Here is a 23010-nt window from a genome sequence, read left to right on the forward strand (position 1 = left end):
CGGTGCGAGGTGGTTGCGAAAGGGGAGAAGGATTTCTGGTAGATGGGTTCACATCGCGGGGAGTCCCGACATGCTGGAGCTGAGTTTGTCGATGGAGCTTTGGGTTTGCTTAGGGTTTTTTGGTTGAAGATGAAGAGGGCACGGACAGAAGATTGGAGAGTTTTGTATTTTTGGATTAGTTGCAAGCAGGCGCACGAAATGTAAATTAAACGACTATATGGAAGGCTGTGATTGGAGGACTATTTTTTGAGGTTAGATAGCCCGACCGACTTGTAGGTATTCTCACTATTTCAATGTTAAGTCTTTAAAATAATAAGAAATTCTTGTAAGAAGCCAGCTTTGCACCTTGTTTATTTAGGCTAAGTTTAGACGTTGAAATGAGTTAAGTTGAGTTGTGAATAATAATATTTTATTAATTTTATTGAGATGAGTGTTTAATTTTTTTAGATTGAGATGTATTTAAATTTTTAGATTAACGTCCCGTTTAGATACAGAAACAGTTTCCATCTCATCTTATTATTACAATTTTATCAAATTCTCATAAAACATAATAACCAATTCAATATTTTTAAATCTAAAAATAATAATAATATTAAAAAAATTAATATTTTAATAATATTTTATTTAATTTTTAACTTTTATCTAAATCTATCTAATCTCATTTTCTAAACTAGATTTAAAATATTCTAAATAGATTAAAATGAGTTTAATTTTTTTTAATTTATATATAAAAAAAAATTATGTTATCATTTCACATGAATTCAACCAAACTTATTTTCCTGTAAACAAGCCACAGGTCCACAACGCGATCTCTCTTTCTCCTTCCCCCCCCCCCAAACTTTTCCGTTCCCAAGAATCATGGGCCATGGTTAGATCTTCAATGTCCGGAAAGAGGAGGAACTTATACCTGTTTTATCCCTCGTCCTGAACTGCATCGTCTTTGTTTCGGATAGAGGTACCGTACATACCTATCAACTTAATTGTTCCCTTGATAGATAGGCCTTCGTATATTTGTATCCCCATTATTTGATCTTCATTCTTATTCTCCTATTGGTTCCTGAGAAAGTTTGATCGAAAAGTTCTTTTCTTGGATTTTTCTCCACAAATCTCGTTCCGTGGCTAAACTGTTGAACTGGTGGGTTTTCAGGGTTTTAATTGTTTGCAAGCGATTCGGGCCTTTTTGGCGGTATCTAATGGCCGTTGCTACGGCTTGTAGGCGATGGGGACAAGTGGGAACCAATTCCGGGATAGGCAGATTTAGAGAGTTTGGTGCTTTGACTTCTGTATACGACCCGTTATCTGCTTCTTTGGCTTCGGTTTGTACATACAGGCAATTCGATTGTAGACAAATTTCTGAGCTCGTCAATTCGAACAGAAAGCGTTTGTTTCTCGTTGACACATTAGCCCTAGTATTCTCATTTCTCTTCCTGTCTTTCTGTTTTGTTCTTTTCTTTGGGTGCTATTAATCTTTTTTTTTTTCTGAGAAAGCGCAATGCAGGGAAAAAAATGATATCAAGTTGTGTGTTTTTGTTTCTATGCATTCCCGGATTGTGGGAAAAAGACATCCAACTCTGCTTTGCCAAATTGTTGAATTGAGCATAGTTGATTGTGCTTCTTATCTTGCATATCCTTCTTTGTGAATTAGACTTGCCTTTTCCAAAGTAATGGAAATGGATGAAAGTTTATTTATTTCTTCGCCTCGTGCTAGAATATGAAATGATGAGTGCTTCTTCTAGGTTAGGAGATTAGAGGGACAAGGTGTGCCGTCGAAGCAAGCCGAGGCTATCACAGCTGCCATAACAGAAGTTTTGAATGACAGCTTGGAAAATGTGACTCTGTCTTTTGTTTCAAAGGCAGAGATGCAGAAGGTTTTTTTTTTTCCTATTCATGTTTCTGCCCTCATCAATCTAATTAATTTAAGAGAATTTTATAAATGAAGCATGTTAAGTATAAAAGTTCTATGCGGTCACAATTGCAATCTTTACTTCTCTTTAATTGTAATTTCATACTTGGCATCTGTTTATGTCTATAGATTGAATTGATTCAAGAATCCAATCTGTCCAAATTCAAATCCGAAGTTCAGAGCTCACAGGTATTGACTAGTTTTGAACAGTTGGATGGGACTTTAAGCTTGTGGCTTTCGATAGGATAGTTTTCCCTTTTCTTTTCCCCCTTTCTTGCCTGGACAAAGCTAAATGTTAATTTAGTGTGGTTTGATCTAGTACTTGTAAGGTGAATATGAATTGTATATGGGTCATGGGCAGCTGGAGATTTTGGATGTTGCTGGACATATCAAGTAACCATTGTCATATTCGTGACTTCGTTCTGCAGATTCACGTGTGTATTGTATTCATCCCTACTGAATCACTTATAACTCTGTCAATGCACATTGCATTTGGGCTTTGAGGAACAATGATTTCAATTGAGCATCTGCCTTGTCTCTAGGCTCCTGGCTCCTGTCTGAGTTTGGGATTGCAATACAGAAGTGGGTCAAACACAGGATTACACTAATGTTGCCAATTCAAGTGACATTTTTTTGATGAGTAATTCAAGTGACATTTTAATAGCTTAAATTGGGGAAGGAACATAAGAGTGAGTGAAACCCTCTCATTTTCTGGGCGGTTTTTAGCTCAACACTGACGATTAGAGTCGAGCTATAGATCTGGTTGAATTCAGTATCCTTGAAAATACAAATTATTAATGTGGCATTTAAATCTCCCTCGATTTTATTTTTTCTTTCTACATATATGGCTATCAACCCAAGGTGATCCACTAGATTTTATAGACTTTGGCATGCAAGAACTCAATGAAAGCTCCACTTATTTTTATTTTTTATCTTGTTTTTTATCGTAGATGAATATGATATTAGTCAGAAGAATGGTGAATATAGACACAAAGCGTCCTTTTTGCCACTCTAAACATTACTCGAGGATGTGATTAAATAGTTTAGGAAGTTCATTTTCCTCTTTTGTTTTATTTTTTGCTAAATTCCTGATTACAAGATGAAGGATTTATTGTTGACATATCACAAGGTTTCATCAAACCGTACAATTTTCATGACTATAATTGAAGCTTCCCTGCCTAAGATTATGTTGTTTTTTTCCCTGAATAACAAATAATGCAGGGACACCATTTTTCTTCATTACAACATGAGACTGAAAAGCTGCGACATGATATAGAGAAGATGCGTAGCGAATTGAGGTCTGGTTTATACCGTTATTATACTATTGATTTTAGTGTGATATAATGCAAATAGTTGGTCTGTTGATTTTCTTTCAATATCTTCATTCTGTAAAGAGATTGATTGGGATGCAGGTATGAAATTGACAAACTCACTGCTGGGCAGCGGTTGGATTTGAATCTTGAGAGGGGGTAAGGAAAGTGACTGACCTAAATTTAAAGAAATTCTTTTTTAGTTTCATTTTTTACTCTGTTGCATTCTTTCCAATACTGGTGCAGGAGGATACGGGATGAGCTAGCAAATCAGAATGCTGAAACCACTAACCTCACAAATAAACTTGATCAGGTAAGTGACATGTGTTAAACTATGAATTGGTTATGCCTTGTTGGTTAGCATCATGAAAATTATCTCTAAATTATTTATGTATATTCTTTGTATGCTATTAGGAAATTCATGCTCTTAGGGCTCATATGGAAGCAGCAAAGTATGATGTGATAAAATACTGCATAGGTACTCTTGTTTCCATATCTACCATTGGCCTTGCTGTAATCCGCATCTTGATGTAGATGTGTTGTATTGTATTGCAAATCAAGTGATATAACTCGAAACGATAGTTCATTCTTTTGAAGCTGTTGATTGTTTGAAAAGAAGGAAAAGGAATAAAAAAAAGTCAGAAAAATTGAACTGTGGTGTCAGTGGAGCTCGGGGAAGAATTCCTTATATAGCTGTACTGACTCCTTTTGCTGCTCCCATTCTGTGTCCTTCCATGGAATCTTGTCTTAATTTGTTTTTGCTGGAAAAAAAGAACTTGATAAATTTGATTTCGGAATGGTAGTTTCTTTGCTGCATATTCTGAGGTGGGGAAATGAACACTAGGTTTAGTACGTATGGGGTTTGCTAGCTTAGCACAAAGTACTTTTGGCCCCAAAATGGAAATGGGAGTGCAGTGACCTAAGTCAGTTAGTGTCCGACTTTCTGTTTCATGAAACAGTGCTTTCTGTTAATTTTTGAATTATTCGAACTGCTAATATAACTTTATTTCGAATTTACCATTTGCCTCGTCTCTAAAGAATGTTGCCTATAACACTACCAGAATAACAACTAAGTAACATCATCGATATGGTTGGCATGTATTGGAGATTATAGTTTCATTTTTGAATTTCAAACTAGTTGGCTAATGCGTGCCTGCTATATTAGTAGTGTTATATCGATATCACGCTGGTGATGCTACTCATTGTTTATGTCACTGATTTCGTGACAAGAAGACTGTGAATGTGTATTTGATACCATTCTTCTTTTGTTTTAATGAATGATGTAGAACTCTGCATGTCTGTAATTTTTGAAAATTTGTATTAGCAATCTCTATGACCCTAGAGGGCAAGCAAAATTTTCTGAGCAAGTCCTCAATATCTATTTATTTCTATAGAAGGCATGAATGAAAAAAAATCTTGATTTCAAGATGCAGTAACAAAACCACTCTCAAGGAACAGATCTATCTGTTCCATACAACTTCAACCTTATTCAAACTAAACAATACTGCTATAGATAGATTCTAGGCTGGAAAACTTATTGGCAGGGTATATGGAGGGGTTCATTCATCCAGCCCAAGTCATTGCCAATATAAGTCATGTCCACAAAGTATTGTCAGTAATTTCATTCCATTGAGAAAACAGACTCTATAGACAAACTAGCTAGATCGCCCAGCTTACAGCTTACTACACAAAACATTCAATCCCTCCTTTTCTTCTTCTCACTCTTCTCAATGGGATTCTTCAACTGCTCGACAAATAAGGCCATGTAACTTCTAGCATATACATGCAATAGGAGTAAATAGATATTTATAACACTTAACACCACAAAGGAAAAGAAGCAGTGAAAAGAATCTCCTCACCTCAAACTTGAAGATGGCTGCAGATCTATGACCATCAGAAGGCCAAAAACTGCAGAGGAAAAACAAAAGATATCTATAAAATGATCAGGATCTGAAGGGCTTAGATCTACATGGATCATACATGCATCCTAAATTTGATGGGAAGCCATGAAAAGTAAAGTAGAGTATTTAAATTTGCAGAGAATCAAATGGCATAGGTGGAAATAATTAATTTATGAACAAATCATCAAGAGAATCCAACATATTTCAACAGCTTTGGTTATATAATGGGGTTTCTCAATTCAAGAACTGGTAGGGAATACAAAGTTTAGAGATGGAAGTAATAAAGCGTCTGCAACATAAATAGGAAATCCAATGCAAGATAGGAAATTGGCATACCTTTTGAGTTCAAGCTTTCCAATACAATTCTAAAGCATTTTTACATACAATCTATTTCTTTAATTTAAGAGTTTGTTTGTTTTCAGAGATAAGATGAGTTGAGATTAAAGTTAAAAAATTGAATAAAGTATTGTTAGAATATATTTTTTAATATTATTTTTGTTTTGGGATTTGAAAAAGTTGAATTGTTTATTTTATTTTGTATTGGAAGTTGGGAAAGTTGTAATGATTAGATGAGATGAAATGAGATGTTTTTCTAAAACAAACAAGGCCTAAATCTTCTGATGTGGATTGTTGAAACTCCAGTAAAGAAAAGAAAAGGTCTCAACACAACATATGAGATCCGTGTTGCTGAAACTCCACTAGCATTATAATTTGCCAAGACCGAATCCCATTCTTCTTGAAGCTTCGAAGCAACCATCTTTGTAACCTTGTAGCACCTCCAGACTCTCTACAAAGTTAAAGAAACGAGGTCTTTTGGTCAACTTCAACCATGCATCTGCTTGGTATGTAAGAAATAGATGTATGAAATAGCAATGTTCATCTGGGTTCCGGACCGGGTACCCAGGTATACCCGGCCCAGAACCCGGGTTGGATCAAGCTGAAACTCGATTATTCGGGTTCCGGACCGTGCTGAAAGAAACCTGGCCCATATGAATGGTCCTAGTGTAAAAAACCTAAAAAATGGGAGCTCAAGACCAAATCCGTAAAGGTCAAATTCTAAACTTTTCTCTCGAGATACCGTGAACATGTGATTCATTAGATTCACATGAAGCACAACCAAAACCATAAACAAATTAAAAGCGAAGGACTTTTGTTAAGAAGGGTGACGGATTTGTCGAGAGTGTTGTCCTTGCCTCCAACCTTGATCTGCTTCTAAAGGAATTTCTCGAGCGAGGCGATGTCCATGATCTTATCCTCCACTAGACCATCGGCTTTGTGTAGTCGATCACGAACATCACTCCCTTCTTCTTCCCCTTTGCCCCCACTATTGCTACCCCACAACTTTGCTGCCCAATATGATCTAGAGAGAGGTACACGACATGATCTCTAGGGTTTTTTGTTATACGTTCGGGCATCGAGTAATAACCCTATTTGAACCGATTAAATTAATAAAAAAAAAAAGGTAAAAAATTTTTGTAACTGAAAAACATTAAAACGGTTTGAGTATTTTTGGGTCGGGTCGAAAAATCAGTTGGGGCCAAGCACATGGTTTCTTTGTTCAACCTGAAACATACTGCGTTCGAATCAATTGTGTAGGACATATGTGTGACCCATTAAACCCAAAGGCATAAAGCATCAAATAACGGTCCCTTCACACGTTATATTTTTTGTTCACTACATCTTTTCGATTGTTTCCTTTTTACTTGAACATGCAATAATGACACAAAACTTAATTAGCTTGTGATCAATAACAAAGATACATGTATTGTTAAACCATCTGACCCCCAGGTTGTCTCACTACAGTAGACTTCATTTATTGTGAAAGATGAAATGGTCACAAAAAATAAGAAAACTATCACAGAAACATTTTGGTGAGGGTTTGAAACTGTCACCAAAAAGCCTTCACAAAAAGTATTTGTGACGGTTTATTGTACGATAGTCACTTTTTGTGACGGTTGGAAGTCTGCCATGAGATGCAACCTTCGAACGTGAATAGATTTTCTGACAGTCGAATTTAATCACAGAAAGTACATTTGAATATACCAAATAATGTTCGACCCTTTACCCGACCTAGCATTCAAATGATAAATATCTAACATTAGATATTTTTCATTCAAACATTTGATTTTTACATTCAAACGTTTGTGATGTGACGTTTGAATTTTGCATTCGCACTTTATTGGACAATTATTCGAGTGTCAAGGATTAAACGTTCAGATGGTTAACAAATATGTTCGAACGTATCTTTTTTAATCATTCAAACATTAAGAAATATTCTCTCAATCGTAATAGAATAAGTTTGAACGTTTGTAGAGTATATACGTCCAAACATAATACCATACGTTCGAACGGACTGATCAGAACTAATAATTTCATAAAATTGAAAAGCATATAAGTTATATCATATTACACCACAAATAGTATCATTTCATGAAAATGTTTTAGAGAGTTACAAAATTAGGTGATAAAAGTCTTGAACAATGATAGGGTTTATTTATTCTTCTTTCCTCGCTTACCGCAATCCAACTGTAGTAACATAACACGTTCCATTTGGACTAGCATCTCTCTCTGTACTTTTTCTTGAACTTCAATACGTATTCTTTCCTACTGGTCTCTTCGTTGCTCCTACAAACGTGTCTCTAAATCGGATTGTTGCAATAAGAAAGCCTCCAACTCCTGCTGTCTCGATTTCATCTACTCAATTTATTGGCGTGTGGCGTCTAAATCTTTCGTAAGATTATTAACTTTTGAAGTCAAGACTGTGGAGGATGAACCGACGCGCTTGAAAGAACGTCTTAAACCTCTTACCAAACTAGACTTGGCCTCGATGACCTGCGTAAATAAGTCCATGTCACTAGGAGAAGATTCCTCAAAGGTTGACTACATCTCGATCATTTTTTCCTACAATTAGGAAGAAAACACACAATAGGTAATATATTAAAAGAAATAATAAGAAAATATAATATTCATTCACATGTTGGCATAATTTATTCACACAAAATGACCTCACTTACATAATTATCTTTGGAGACAAGATCAATCCACTCGTTGTGTGCATCGGTGTGAGTAACAACATAGATATGAATGATGAAGAAATTTTCAGGATCATCGCATTTCTAATAAGGCCACAATAGTAATTTTAAAAAATCATATTAGTACTTAAATAAAGAATATAATAAAAATGACTAAATTTTAGTAAGTAATTATCATTTTATCAGCAAAGCATTGGAATGACCTTGAATCGGCGTGATGATGGATTTTCAAAGATGTTATATTCTGTGCATTGATAGAACTTAAGTGCTGCAAGAGAAATTAACAATGTTAAATATAACCTATGAAACCAATATAGATGTAAATAAGTTACATGAAAAAAATCTAGAATACTTGATAATTTGGACTTGCGAAAAGATTACAATACTTCCTCTAATCGTCTAATTTCATTTTTTGAAAAGGGGTCTGAGCAGTCACTTCTAACGTCTCAAATTCTTTGAAGTGGTCATGGCATCGTCTCTTGTAACGTAGAAATAATGTACTCATTCACAATTCGTACTTCCTCGCTATGGCCAAATTCATCCTAAGAAGTTAATTGCGTCAAAAATATGAAACTAAAACATCTCTAAAAAAACTATGGTATATAAACTCACCGGTACACGACTCCAAATGTAATCTTTAACCTTATTTGGAACATCTCGCCATGACCGCATATAAATGGCGCATAAGCTCGGACTAGTGTTCCGACATAGGAGAAAAGCAATGCCACACTATCATCCACACCCTTAGTGGAGTTATTGAGGATGTTGACCTTGATTTTCTCTTGCCTTCTATTTTTTCAGAGCTAGGCTATGTGTTAAGCCACAATCGCGAAGTAAAATAACGCAATATTTTCACTGGAATATTTTTCTTACCCTTCCATCTTGACTCTCCACATAAGAGACAAGCTTGTTTTTCCTCATTCTCATTGCAAAACAACACACAATCATTCCTACATAAATGTATCGACTTGTACTCAAACCTTAACCTATTTCTCAAATGTTTCGCTTCATAAAAATTCTTTAGCAAAGCTGGACCTTCAAGGAGCACCTCATTAAATAAGTCAAAATACCGTGTTGATTGCCTTCGTAGACATCCCACATAACGACTTAATGTGTAGTAGTCGCACAATAAATGACATTTTGTTGTGTTTTATACAGCCAGGATAAAATTCACGCTTTGCATCTATCCACATTCTAGAGAAATTATCTGACTCAATCCCTCGGGCACTCGAGGCATCATTGTCAATTTCATCTATAAACATCTCAATTCCAATGTCACACAACGTCTCCTTCATCTCATCCAGCTCATTATCGTCATCTAGGTGCCTCATTTCAATACAATCACCGAGCGGAATATTGGCAGATTGTTCATATGGCCTACCATGGAATATTCATCGAGTATATCTCAAACCCATACCATTCGCAAATATATGACTTTCTACTTCATCCAATCCTATAGCGCACAGATTTTTGCACTTTCAATATTGACACTTTATGTAACATCGACTATCAACAGAGGTCCGAGCAAAATCAATAAATTTTCCACTTAACGTGCATACAAAACGTAGTCTTTTTCAAATTTATCACTAAGACGCATCCAACTTTGTCCATTTCTACAAAAAAAACCTATAGATTAGTATAATGACAACTAATTTCACATGCATATGCATCACATGCTCCAATTCATTTCCTCATATTCTTTAGATAAATGTAGTTAGTCCTATCACATTCGAGATTATATCATCCATATTGCACAAGTTTCATTACTCTTGTACTCTCTACGTCAATATAAATTTTGGCAGCATCTCTCCATAGTTCTCTAAATATACATGGTCGCGGAGAGGGATTGTCACCCTGCGAACAATATACCTGAAGAACAAATGAAGACACCGGAATTTCCATTTTCAACGTGTAAAGAAAGAGTAATGAAAATGTGCAATATAGATAATATAATCTCAATTGTCCACACTGGACAATTAAGGAATTAGTGAATACCTAAGTGTACACTAATTCCTAAACGGGTCTAAGATTATTCATGCAATATAACACAAGCTATAATATATAAGTAATGTATATTCATATTAAACTTGTTCGAAACTCTCAGTAAAGAATTCGTTGTTGGATCTTAACTGAGAATTCCGGAGAAATTTAGTATGTTTTGTCTCAAGTATAGTATGTGGAGTTGGTTATTTTTTATTGTTACAATTTCCCTGCATACTTTTATCAATCTAAGATGTAAATTTGAATTAGATATGTAAGGTGTTTAATATATATTTGATTCCAAATAAATAAGGTTATAAATTTAAATAATATATATTTATACTAAACTTCTTCAAAATCATTAGTAAAGAATCCATTGTTGGGTCTTAATTGAGGGATTCGAAGAAGTTCAGTATGTTTTATTCTAAGTATAGTATTTGGAGTTAGTTATTTGTTTTATTGGTTATTGTTTTAATTTTCTAGCATTTTAAGATTACCATTAATTAAATTAATATAGTTATTTATCAATCTAAGCTGTACATTTAAATTAGATATGTAAGTTGTGTCTTATACTATTAATTACTTATTTGTTTTAATCTTAGTATAGTTTCTTAATTAGGCATAAGGTTTTAATCTTAGTTTGTTATTCTTTTTCAAAATCTAAGAAATTATGTAATCTAATTATTCAAAATTTCTTTATTCAAAAAATTAATTTATGTAATTTAATTATTCCTATCATTTCCTATCAAAAAATAAATCACCACATAAACAAAATATAATCCCACAAATCACAATCTAATCCCAAAAGTCAGAATATAATCACAAAAATCACAATATAATCTCATAAATCACAATATAATCCTAAAATTCACAATATAATCTAATAAATCAAAACATAATCACAATATAATCCCACAAATCACAATATTATCAATAAATAAGTCACAACATAAACACAATATAATCACATAAATCAGAATATAATCTCACAAATCCAACAAATCACAATATAATTCTACAAATTCCACAAATCACAATATAATCACAAAAATCATAATATAATCAAAATATAATCACACAATCAAGTTAGAAATATACCTAACTAAAATCACAATCTTTTTATCTCACAAATTTTATCAAGCTCCAACAAATATTCCTTCAAAATAAACACAATATTAATTAGTTCAAAAATAAACATAATAAATAAATAAGCACAACAAATATTCTTTAAAAATAAACACAATAATAAACACAGAATAAACACTACAACAACCTTCAATTTCACACCTTCCAATCTCTCTTTCTCTCTCTCTCTCTCTCGGTCTCAACCTCTCTTTCTCCCTCTAACTCTCTCTCATGGCGCCACACTCTTTCTCACTCGGTCTCTCACTCTCACTCACAATCACTCTCTCTCACAAGCACTATCTCTCTCTCTCTTGGTCACTCACAAGCACTAAATGAAAAAAAAAAAAGCATTCCCCATTTCTTAAACGCGCCCAGACTTGTCTGGAGTGTTATAATTTTTTTTCAAAATTCTTAACCTATAATAGGTTAAACTAAAAAGAACGATGGTGTTCTGCTTAGTACAACGCCCTTTTGCAGCAGCTTTTTAAATGCAAAGTTGTCGCATCAAAGTGGCGTAAAGTTCAAATGTTTACAATAAACGTTCGAATCTTTTGTAAAAATTTTCAATCTCACTAAGTGTCCCTCCAAATCTGTTTACATACCATAATGTTAGAATGTAACAGTGTTAACATGCAAACGTAAATGAAATTAGATCCCCGTATATGCCAAAAGATTAATGCAGGAAAGATCCCGCCAATTTTTTTTAAAACATTTGAACGTAACTATTCCATGTTCAAACGTAACACTGTTGACATGTGAATGTTGTTGAAATTAGGTCCCCGTATATGCCATAGAATTAATGCGAGAAATGTCCTGCAATTTTTGTAAGAACGTTCAAACAAAAATTATTCCCCATTCAAACGTAATTTTGTTGACACGTGAATGTAGTTTAAATTAACTCTTTCGTATATGACATAGAATAAATGCAGAAAAGTTCCCGCTAAATTTTTATTAATGTTCGAAAGTGTATTTAATGTTAAAATGTGGTTTATATACTATAGTTATACATCATATGTAATATAATTATATAGCTTAGTAATGTATATGGTATAGTAATCCAGTATATAGTATTTATGATTTCAAAAAATATACATATAGTATATATGGTAATCTAGTATATGGTATGTGTATATAGTATACTATAGTAATCTAGTATATGGTATATATAGTAAGTATAGTAATTTATATAGTAAATTTATATAGTATATAGTAATCTATATAGTTAGTTAGTAATCCGGTATATTTTTTTTATATATAGAAATAGACTTTATTTCATTCAATGAAATCGAAGTTATAACTGTGACTTATCAATACAAGGAAAACCCGAACTACAAGCCAAACTACGTATCTGCTCTGGGGCACCCCTCACACACAAATTTCTCTGTGACAGGTATTGTCTTAACTTCTATGAACTCTCTCCTAACAAACCTTCAGGTTTGTCTTAGAGAAGAACGCTCTGTAAAAACAAAACTAAAACTACCTCTCTTTCAAAAGAAGAGAAGTACTATCACCCTCCGTCCTTCCAAGGAGGAGGAGTACTATCTTTTCACCTCCTCCCAAAGGAGGAACGAGACTCTGCTGCTATGGACACCAAGTCCAATAACCTATTTCTTTTTATTTTTACCTAAAACAAAGCAACAACTGCAAATACATAAAAAGCAAAAAGAAACACATGGGCCCATCATGTTTGCAAGTGGAAGCTTAGGGCTTCATCACATTTCTTTTCCTGCTTCTTCCAACATCCCCCCTTCTGCGTCTTCCTCTTTTGCCCGTGACCCCCTCTCTTCTGCGTCCGCCGCCAACCTCTTCCGCACGAGCACCGGCTTTGAGTTTCACCACCACCTACGCATGAGCACCGGCTTCGAGTTTCCATAAAAAAAGTTAATAATCCAGTATATAGTATTTATAGTAATATGTTATATAGTATATATGGTAATATACTATATAGTATATATAGTATAGTAATGTATATAGTATATAATTTATGGTTATATAGTATAATAATCTATATAGTGTATATTAATCTATATAGTTACTATATTAAATTAGATAGTTTACAGTAATATAGTATATAATATATATATATATATATAGTATTACTATATATATAGTAATATGTATATTATATTAGTATACATATTACTATATATATTACTATCTTTCTTATATAGGAAGTAGACTTCATTTCATTCATAAAGGAAGTTAATATATATTACTATTTATTGTATTACTATATATTACTATATTAAAATAATATATATAGTATATATTACTATATGTACTAACTCCATATAGTATTTCCCAAGTTGATCTATATTTGGGAAAATATACTCTATATAATATTTACATATAAATATATTATATATAAAAAATTCATTCCTTTTACATTCAAACGTTTACAACACATGTTCGTACAGTGTGGGAAATAATGTAACGTTCAAACCTATTAGTTGTAATGTTCACACGTTACTTATATATATGTTGTGCGTCCGAACATCGAACGACATTTCTACTCACATCCAAAATTTGAACCGTCGCACTTAGCTATCGAATTCGTCACACTCCATTGTCAATCGCTACCACAATCGTCATGTAAAATGTTAGTATTCATCTCTCTCCCTTTGATTGTGTTTTTTATTTTAACATTTTTAGGGAGTTTTGGTGCAGTATGAACCGAAACCCATTTGAGACTGAATTTGTAACTTGATTTTTAGGCCACTGAGTGGCCAATGGCCACCATAGATAATCTACATTCAGTGTATACTTCATTTTTACAGTGACCATTATAAGATTAACGTCCTATTTGAGAACATTGAAAATGGCTGAGTCGAACGATCATTTGTACTCCGAACGTATTTACTGTTACGTTTGAACGTTTATACACTAAAACGTTCGAATGCAACGTTTTTCTGGCCGTTTGAATCCTAACGTTCAAGCTGAACGTTCGTATACATCAAATGTTCGAATGTAAGGTCTTGTGGGACGTTTTAGTCTTAACATTCGAACGTTAAGTTAAATACGTTTGAATGCATTTGCATGTTTGAATGTATTTACATGAAATGTTTGAATAGAATGTTTCGTAGGTCTTTTGCCTCCTAACGTTCAAACATAATTATCTGAACGTTAAGTTCTACATTTGAATATATTTCAGAACAAATTTAATTGGTTCCCCTTTATATATATATATATATATATATGTGTGTGTATACTAATATATATATATATATATATTTTTGCAGAATAAAGCTTATCCTTTAACAACTAGGAAATGGGGGAGGGAAGGAACCCATGCACTTCTCGGATAGGTTGTAGAATTGTTATGGCCGAACGCGAAGTGTATATCAATGAGTTCGACGAGCTGACATAAGAGGAGAAGAGTGTTAGGTTTGTCTTTATTTCCAAAAGTTGGACCAATATCTGGGCACTGAGGGGGAGGATATACCCCTCCATGGTCTGTGAGTTTTACATGGAGATGTTGTCCATACCTCAAGAAGCATCATCTCACACCGCAACTATACGTGGTGTTCAGTTTGAGGTTTCGGCAGATGTCATCGCCAAGCTACTTGAGGTCTGTCACGTATCTGAGGCATCGACTACAGTGGATGATGCTCAGGCTGAGGATGCACCAGATGTAGGCACATCTGCATCATCTACTGGTCCAGTCAAGTCCATGGCCAGAGATGTACATCGATCGGAGGGCGAGGGGATTGATCAGCCTCAGGATGACAACCGCAATGAGGATCTCTTAATCCTGACTAGGAGATACCGCACAACATTCGATAAGAAGAACACGTTTTCCCAAATGTTGCTGCTACAATTTTTTGCATGTTGCATCTCATAGTTGCAACAAACGTGGATCATGTAGCACATAAGGCCACCTTCAGTCAGACTCGTGCACTGTTCCTCATACGAGTGGCACGTGGAGAACCCGTCAACTTGCCACTGTGGGTATTTGAGAGAATTAGTTACGAGGCAAGCATCATCTCCATTGACAACCTACCATATGGGATGATCATTACTGGGCTATTACTGGACCAGAGAGTGCCACCTCAAGCGGAGGAGTGGTTGACTGAGCAGATGAACCTCCTAGACATGACCTCACATCGTCGGAGCGTTGGCAAGGAATGATGAGTGCTTGGTGTGAGCTTGGGCCTACACTAGATCTTGTTCCTCCGACCTAGTCTGGAGCCAGTGTTGCTCTCTATAGTGGGAGTACTAGTCAGTAGCCAATGGGTACAACTGCAGGGAATGTGCCCCCTACTTGGCTCGATGCGTGCCTTACTTGGGTTGATGCGATGGCCTCAGAAATTACTGCTCATATTAATCGACAGATCGTGTCAGTACAACAAAGTGTCACCGACGTTGGCCATCATTTAAATATCTGAAATGAAAAGATCAACACATTGACTGAGGAATTTCATACATTTGTAAACAACTTGTTCTGAGTGTTTTGCACTTTTATCTTATTTTGTATTTATATTTTAGTATATTTATTTTTCTTTTTTACTTTATGTAATGAAAAATATCATTTAATCTATATATAGTGTTTTTATATTTCAATTCTCAATCTTTTTTAATTTGAAATTCCATTTTTAATTTTAAAACAGTTCGTGTTCGATCGTTAATGACTATCGTTTGAATGAATAATTTACACGTTCACACGTAAGTGGGCTTAATGTTCAAACATAACATTTTATACGTTCGCACGAACTTATTCGAAAACGACATCTTCTAAGTTACCTTTGAACAAAACATTAATATAGTTTGAACGTACAACCATTTTCCGTCCACCTTTAGTGACGGTTTTCTATCACAGAAAATGATTTTTAGTGATTGTTTCAGGACTTTCACAAATTTAAAACCGTCACAAAAATTCAATTGTGTTATAGTGTATAATTACTATTATGGAGTTTTTGTCGATGGGCATGCAGTGCATGTGGTTGTTGCATGGTCCAGTCCTGACATTAATGCATTTGCATGGTCCAGTCTTGACATTAATGCATGCATGCAAAATCACAGGGCCACAGACAAACCTTTGATCCATAAAAGTAGTTTGTAGCAAGAGAAGGTGACAAGGGAGCACTTTAAACAAAAGAGCAATCCAAATCGAAATCCTTGATTCGAGACCTTGTCGATGAAGTTGAACCCACCATTTCAATCGACCATGTCAAAACTAAAGGATTTGTTTTTTTTTTTTTTTTAGAATAAGATAATAATATCAAGAATATAAGTTGACTAATTAGGTTTACTTTAAATGGATTAGTTAAGGTGGTTGTTTTTTATGTCTTTCCACCTTGATCTTCCTCTTTCGTATTCTTTCTTTCTACTAATAATAATATTATCTTGCTAAAAATCAAACTAGGATACGACTAATCATGTGAAAAATTAACTGATCTCACTCGTACAATCAATTCGATTCTAGATATGGTGTATCATTAGGTTGACAGAACAACTCAAATTAACTTCAAAATTGAATGGGAAAACTCTTTTTTTTATTATTAAAAAAAAAAAAAAGAAGCTCTAAACTACTAACCCATTCAAAAATACAAATCACTATGAGTCGTGAACACTCATCCCTTAGATATATAGGGAGAAACGATTGGTGACCTACCATGGCCTGTTTCTTGATGATCTGTTACCATCATGGAAGATATGGTCGTAACTTTTGTTCAATCACCATTTATTTCAAAAATTTAAGTATATTCGTTTGCATTCAAAACTCATCTCAACTCATCTCAACTCATCATTACAATTTTTTCAAATTTTTACACAAAATATAATAAATAATTTAACTTTTATTCTACTATTCACAAATCATCTCAACTCATTTCTGAATCCAAACGACAGATCATGTATTGTATCTTTAACCCATCCTCAATACATGATTATTACCCCAAATGAATAAGACCAAAAAACAAAACACAAGCAGCTTTTTCCCATTCTATTCTTATGCATGAAGTTGTTAATTCATTTCGTAGTCCGGCGCAGGCATGCAAACTGTTCGGTAGTCGATTCAACGGGAAAAGGGGCAAACCCAGCCAGCTTTATTAACTTGGCTTATATATATTAATTTTTTATAGAAAAATATATTCTGCTCATCATCTTTTTTTTAACCATCATCTTATCATCATATGATATGTTATTAAATAATAGATTCACAAGTAAAATATAATAAATAATTTTTAATCATCTAATATCATATTATGAGACAATAAAAAAATAATATTACTCTTTTTTATAATGAAGAATTTGTAAAAAAAAAAAATTAGGTTATCCTAAAAAAATTATTATATAATTTTACCTAACTTTTTTCTGGTTGGCCTATGAGTACGAACTTTATAAGTGTATCATTCACATTACTGCAACGATCTTAGCTATTATTTTGTCCAGCAATTTTCTTCTATTTTCTTTTTTTTTATCATTATTATTAAATGGAAATTAGAAATTGAAACGGCAACGTCGCTTTACCGGCCCACCCAAGGAAACCACACCTTCCTGCATTTACATCCCCCAGCTCTCTCAACACAAAGTGTGACAGCGACGTTCAGTTGGCCAAACAGTTCATTCGGCATATAGGTGATCTCTTTACCCAATTAGGACTTTAAATCATGTAAGAAAAATATGACTTTTGGATGCCACGCAAAGTAATTTCTCCAACGTAAAATAATATTAAATACTTAATAAGTAAGTTTTGTGGGATTAATTTTATCATTGAATTTGTATCAAAACTTTAGAAAAATCAATTTCTTATTGCATTTTAAGATCTAAATGCCAATAGGGTTCTTCAAAAACTTAAAAAAGAATGCATATTTGGACTAGATGATCAGAAGAGCTACAGATGAATGAATTACATAAAAATAAACTCGCATAATGACATAATTTCATATAATCCGTTAGATCTATTTTATAATAAAAATACGTAGTTTTACAATTTAATTAACGTACTACATCAAATCATGTACTTCTGTTTTTTATGAGTTTACTTTTATGCTATCTGTATATAGTTAAATTATTTCTATTTGAGCAAACAACCATATATATATATATATATATATATAAATGGTGCATGAACTTTGAACTTTATTAAGAACGCAACAGTAGTGGATCAAATTAAGACCTAGGAGTGCGATTGTTGTTGACTTTTGATTGCTGGTGGGATGGTTTTCAATATTCCTATATTGAAAACCATAAAATACCAGATCAGGCTAGCTAGCTATCACCAACGTCAAAACAAGTACTCGAGCCGAAACAAAAGAGAGATCGAAAGAGGAAATTACAAGCAATTTGAAAACACAAATGAGCTAAACCACAGAAGACAAAGCTTTCTTTTCATTTTTTTCAGATATAATTTTCACAATTTATTTCTGGGTTTTATCCAAAAATAAAATCAAAGGAAAGAGTACGGTCTTATCCAGAGAGTAAGAAGATTTGAAATCCTCTCAATTCTGATACCTTCTCGATCGGTTATTGTGTTTGCACTTTCCAAATATAATAAAAGCAAAATGAAAGAAGAAGATTGACATTTAAAATTAAAAGAAGAGAGGAGAGAGAGAGAGAGAGAGAGAGAGAGAGAAAAAAAAGCCATGCAAATTGATCACCTCTGACCCTTTTCATTGCTGATCTATCCCATGTGCATTAATATGTCCGAGCGAGCTAGCTTGCTCCAAACCACTCGTTTCCATCCCCTTCCGGCCTTTTCCTCAATCCAGCTGGCACACCACCCGTTTACTGGGTACTGCAATGAGTCGACTCGCCCTCGGCGCAGTGAGTCCGAACACGTCGCTCATGTCCAGCTCACTGGGCTTCATCCCGTCCGGCAATTCCCATGTGAAACAATGGAGGAGGTGAGCCACGGCCAAGTCCAGCGCGTAGAGCCCGAGTTGCATGCCGGGGCAGGATCTCCGGCCAGAGCCGAACGGAATAAACTCAAAGTTGCTCCCTTTGAAGTCCGGCATGTTCTCTCTAAGAAACCTCGAGGGCTTGAAAGTCTCAGCATCCTCCCACGAGTTCCCGTCCCTGCCAATCGCCCATGCGTTGATCATGACGCGGGACTTGGCCGGAATTCTGTACCCGGCAACCTCGGCATCCTCCGAGGTCTCGTGGAGGAGTAATGGAATGGGTGGGTGGAGGCGTAGAGTCTCCTTGAGAGCGCACTTTAGGTAAGTTAGCTTCTCGAAGTCGCTCTCTTCGATTCGCCGGTCCAGACCCACAACGTCGGCGAGCTCTTTCTGAACCCTCTTTAGATCCTCCGGGCTCCTCATAAGCTCGGCCATTGCCCATTCTATTGCTGACGCCACCGTCTCCGTCCCCCCAAACATTACATCCTGCACTTATTGCATATTTACACTATATAAGATGATTCATGTTTAGAACAAATCCTCTTATTTATTGGTTTTATTGCGCATTAATAGTTTAAAATCAATTACATATATATATATATAAAATAAATGTTTAATTGACAAGTAAATTGATTGATTCGAGGTGATACGCCATATCGTAAAATAAATTTCATATATTACATAAAATTATATTAATTTATGAATTTATTTTTATGATTAAAAATATATAGATAATAATTTAAAAATATATAACTAGTCTCAAATATTATGGGACAGTGGTTATAGGAATTATGATTGGTTGACAGAACTTAAAAGTGTTTCGATGACTGATTTGTGAATTATTTTTCTTCAAGGTTATAATGATATGAATATATATTTTCTTACCATTATGATGGCTTTGATGTTATCTTTGGTGAGTGTGAAGGAGTCATCGGACTCCCTAGCTTTTTCGTCCTCGCTGTAAAAAGCCAACATATCATCCACCATATCACTGTCCTCACTAACCGCCGTCGACCCATGAATTTTCTTCTTCTTCGCTATGTGATCGTCGAGGATGTTGTCGATGAATCCGTCCAGAGACTGTCGAGCCTTGGCGAGCCTCACGTTGATACCCTGGGGATCAACCCAGGACAGCCAAGGAATAAAATCTGCGATGTTGAAAGCTCCGAACAGCTTGGAGAACTCCTGCAGTATCCCAATAAACTCGTCCTGTCCTTCGTGCGACAGTGTCCCGAACGCTGCCCGATAGATTATGTTCCTCGTTAGTTCGAACACCAGCTCCCCGATGTTCACAGGCTTGCCGATGCTGGCCGCCACGATCCTCACAGTCGAGTCCACCTCGTCACGTACCGACTCCCACGACTCCGCTCGTTTACGGCTGAACAGCTTCATGACGCAGAGCTTGCGCATCTGGCGCCAGAAGGGACCGTAGTGAGCGAAGGCCATGTCGGCGCGGTCGTAGGTGAGGTACTTGATTGCTAAGGTTGCCGGGCGGTTGGAGAAGATGTTGTCCTGTACCTGAAGGACCTGGCGCGCCACGTCAGGGCTGGACACGGCCACCATGTGTAAGTACCCCATCCGAAGGTGAAAGATTCCGCCGTATTGTTTGGCCAACTTGGCCAGTCCGCGGTGGGTTAACTGGTTCATCAACCCCATGTTACCAAAGATCGGAAAACCTCTAGGCCCCGGTGGATATGGCAGCCTTCTGCGGATACGGAAAACCAGACCCAACATGAACAGTAAGGGGACGATGAAAAAGACTGTCAGGGAAAAAGGTTCCAACCCTTTGAGGAGAATAGAATCCATGGCTGATTTTTGTGATCAGTGCGTGAGATCAGAATGCAACTCTAAATGTTGCTAGGTTGGGAGGAGATATTATGAGGCTTTATATACTAGTTTTTGTGGCTCCTGCCGATTACCTGCTCAAAAGTGGAAAACTGTTCGATAAATTCGGTCACGCTCTTTACTTTTTTAAGACTCATTCTCATCTTCTAGGAACACAACTACTTGTTTTTTAATCATACAAAAAATGGTCCCACGTTGATTTTTTTTTTTTTTTTAGATACTATTAAATGCTTTCCAAGTTTAACCATAGGCGCCCTATACTATGATTGAGGAATTAATTATTATTGAAACTATGATGATAATTAGAACAAAGATAAAAAAAATATTTGTTGAAAGACCAACGCCTGGTTTCAATAGTCAGAATCTCTCATCTTTTCTCAATATCCAAACAGTACTAATATAAATACAAACATAAATATTTTTCAAATTTTTCATCTAATCGTTTACTAGCTAATCATTACAATTTTTTTAAATTTTTAAATAAAATATAAAAAATAATTCAACTTTTTTAAATCATTACAATTATATTATAATAATATTTTACTAGTATTTATAGATTATCTTATCTAATTAAAACCATAGCAAAGAAATTAGTTTGGATTTGATCACACACCATTGACTGAGGATCTGAGATTCTCTCCTGGGTTTGGTGCGATTTGTCTTATTGTCAATGGGACAAAAGGTGCAAACACCTAACTACAGCCATCACACGTACATGTATGAATATTACTCTCTGCATTAATCTGCCATTCAAGTACGTGTCACATACAATACCATATATATATATATATATATATATAATACATGCATGCAAGACCTAGATGCATCACACATGTACGCATACTCCCATTCTACCATACACGTGACACATTCCATATATACAAGTAACTATCAATATATTATATATATGATCACAACCAATAATTAAGGCATCTTATACGGACTCAAAATTTAGTGGAAATCATGTTAATTGGTCAATTTGTACTTAAATAATTCCAAATCGAAGTGCACCTCTGATATACCCGAAACCCCATGCAAGTTGAATAAGGACTTTTTTTTTTTTTGATAAGACAAGAAAACAGGTTGGAGTGGTGGCATATATAGATAGTTTGGTTAAATTTAGTTTTATCTCAACTGCATGCATCATGCATGGATATATATACTACATGTGCTAGCTAGCTGCTGCAAACTAGAATAGTACTGTTGCTTATTTTTTGTTAACCGATTATTTGCGATGAAAATGACTATTTACTACAAAAACAGACTCATTTTGACAGAAAAATAGTCATTTTCGTTAAAAATAATTAGCTACAATTAAGCAGTTTTCTTGTAGTGAATTTGTTCGATCACTTCTTGTGGCCGGCAACTTGAAGGAACATAATAATTAATATGCATATGCATATATGTTACGTTTTATCCTTTTCGAGTCGAAAAATATCTATCCGTGACGAGATTTTTAGGACGAAAATAATTTTTTTGTAATGAAAAATCAAGTCTAATTAAAATAAACATTTTTCTTATATATATAGGGATCAATGTTGTTCGATGTTCTATGTATGGGCTTCAACAGTTGATCTAATGATCTCATAACCAAATATATATTATTATAAATTTCTAACTCCTATACTATATTATATATATGCAACTCATTAAACACAAAAATATTATACCAATGAACTTGCTAAAAAATAATGAACTACTGATGATATTGGTCGGTCTTGGGTACTGATTTTGATCATGATATCATTAAAAGTGCAATTAATTACTGTAAATTAACAAGATCATCATCATGAGATCATACATATCAAAATCTCTTTTCTATTTTTGGATAATATTTTGGTAGAGGTTTCCTCAATTAATCCTAACAATTTATATCTTCGAGCCATATATATATATATATATATATATATATATATATATATATACCCAACATTTTACTAAATTATACAACTTTTAAATATTACACGTACACGTACATGACATATATATATAGTACAACATTAATATCGAATAATTTAGATTGTTTTCCACGTTATTATTTGATAAATATGGGAATTGGCCGGGAACCTTCAAAAC

At 34.6% G+C, this 23010-nt stretch overlaps 2 protein-coding genes across 3 annotated transcripts; one reads left to right on the forward strand and one right to left on the reverse strand.

The window, feature by feature from the left end:
• The first annotated feature begins 753 nt into the window (after window positions 1-753).
• On the forward strand, window positions 754-3931 carry LOC109010691 (protein FMP32, mitochondrial-like). 2 transcript variants are annotated; one of them, XM_035693651.1, is made up of 9 exons: window positions 834-955; window positions 1148-1409; window positions 1737-1868; window positions 2033-2092; window positions 2332-2337; window positions 3125-3201; window positions 3316-3372; window positions 3460-3526; window positions 3628-3931. In XM_035693651.1, the coding sequence occupies exons 2-9, from the start codon at window positions 1194-1196 to the stop codon at window positions 3745-3747; spliced, it is 735 nt and encodes a 244-aa protein (XP_035549544.1). In that variant the 5' UTR covers window positions 834-955; window positions 1148-1193; the 3' UTR covers window positions 3748-3931. The 2 variants fall into 2 exon arrangements, with proteins under 2 accessions (XP_018847129.1, XP_035549544.1); XM_018991584.2 differs by lacking the exon at window positions 2332-2337 and having other exon boundaries at window positions 754-955.
• A 14561-nt stretch (window positions 3932-18492) lies between these two features.
• Window positions 18493-20958, reverse strand: LOC109010690 (cytochrome P450 84A1-like). The gene is made up of 2 exons (XM_018991583.2): window positions 19975-20958; window positions 18493-19575 (listed from the first exon to the last, which is right to left on the reverse strand). The coding sequence occupies exons 1-2, from the start codon at window positions 20893-20895 to the stop codon at window positions 18952-18954; spliced, it is 1545 nt and encodes a 514-aa protein (XP_018847128.1). The 5' UTR covers window positions 20896-20958; the 3' UTR covers window positions 18493-18951.
• Window positions 20959-23010: the final 2052 nt, after the last annotated feature.

This window comes from Juglans regia, chromosome 8 (assembly GCF_001411555.2).
Source record: "Juglans regia cultivar Chandler chromosome 8, Walnut 2.0, whole genome shotgun sequence".
Lineage (NCBI taxonomy): Eukaryota > Viridiplantae > Streptophyta > Magnoliopsida > Fagales > Juglandaceae > Juglans > Juglans regia.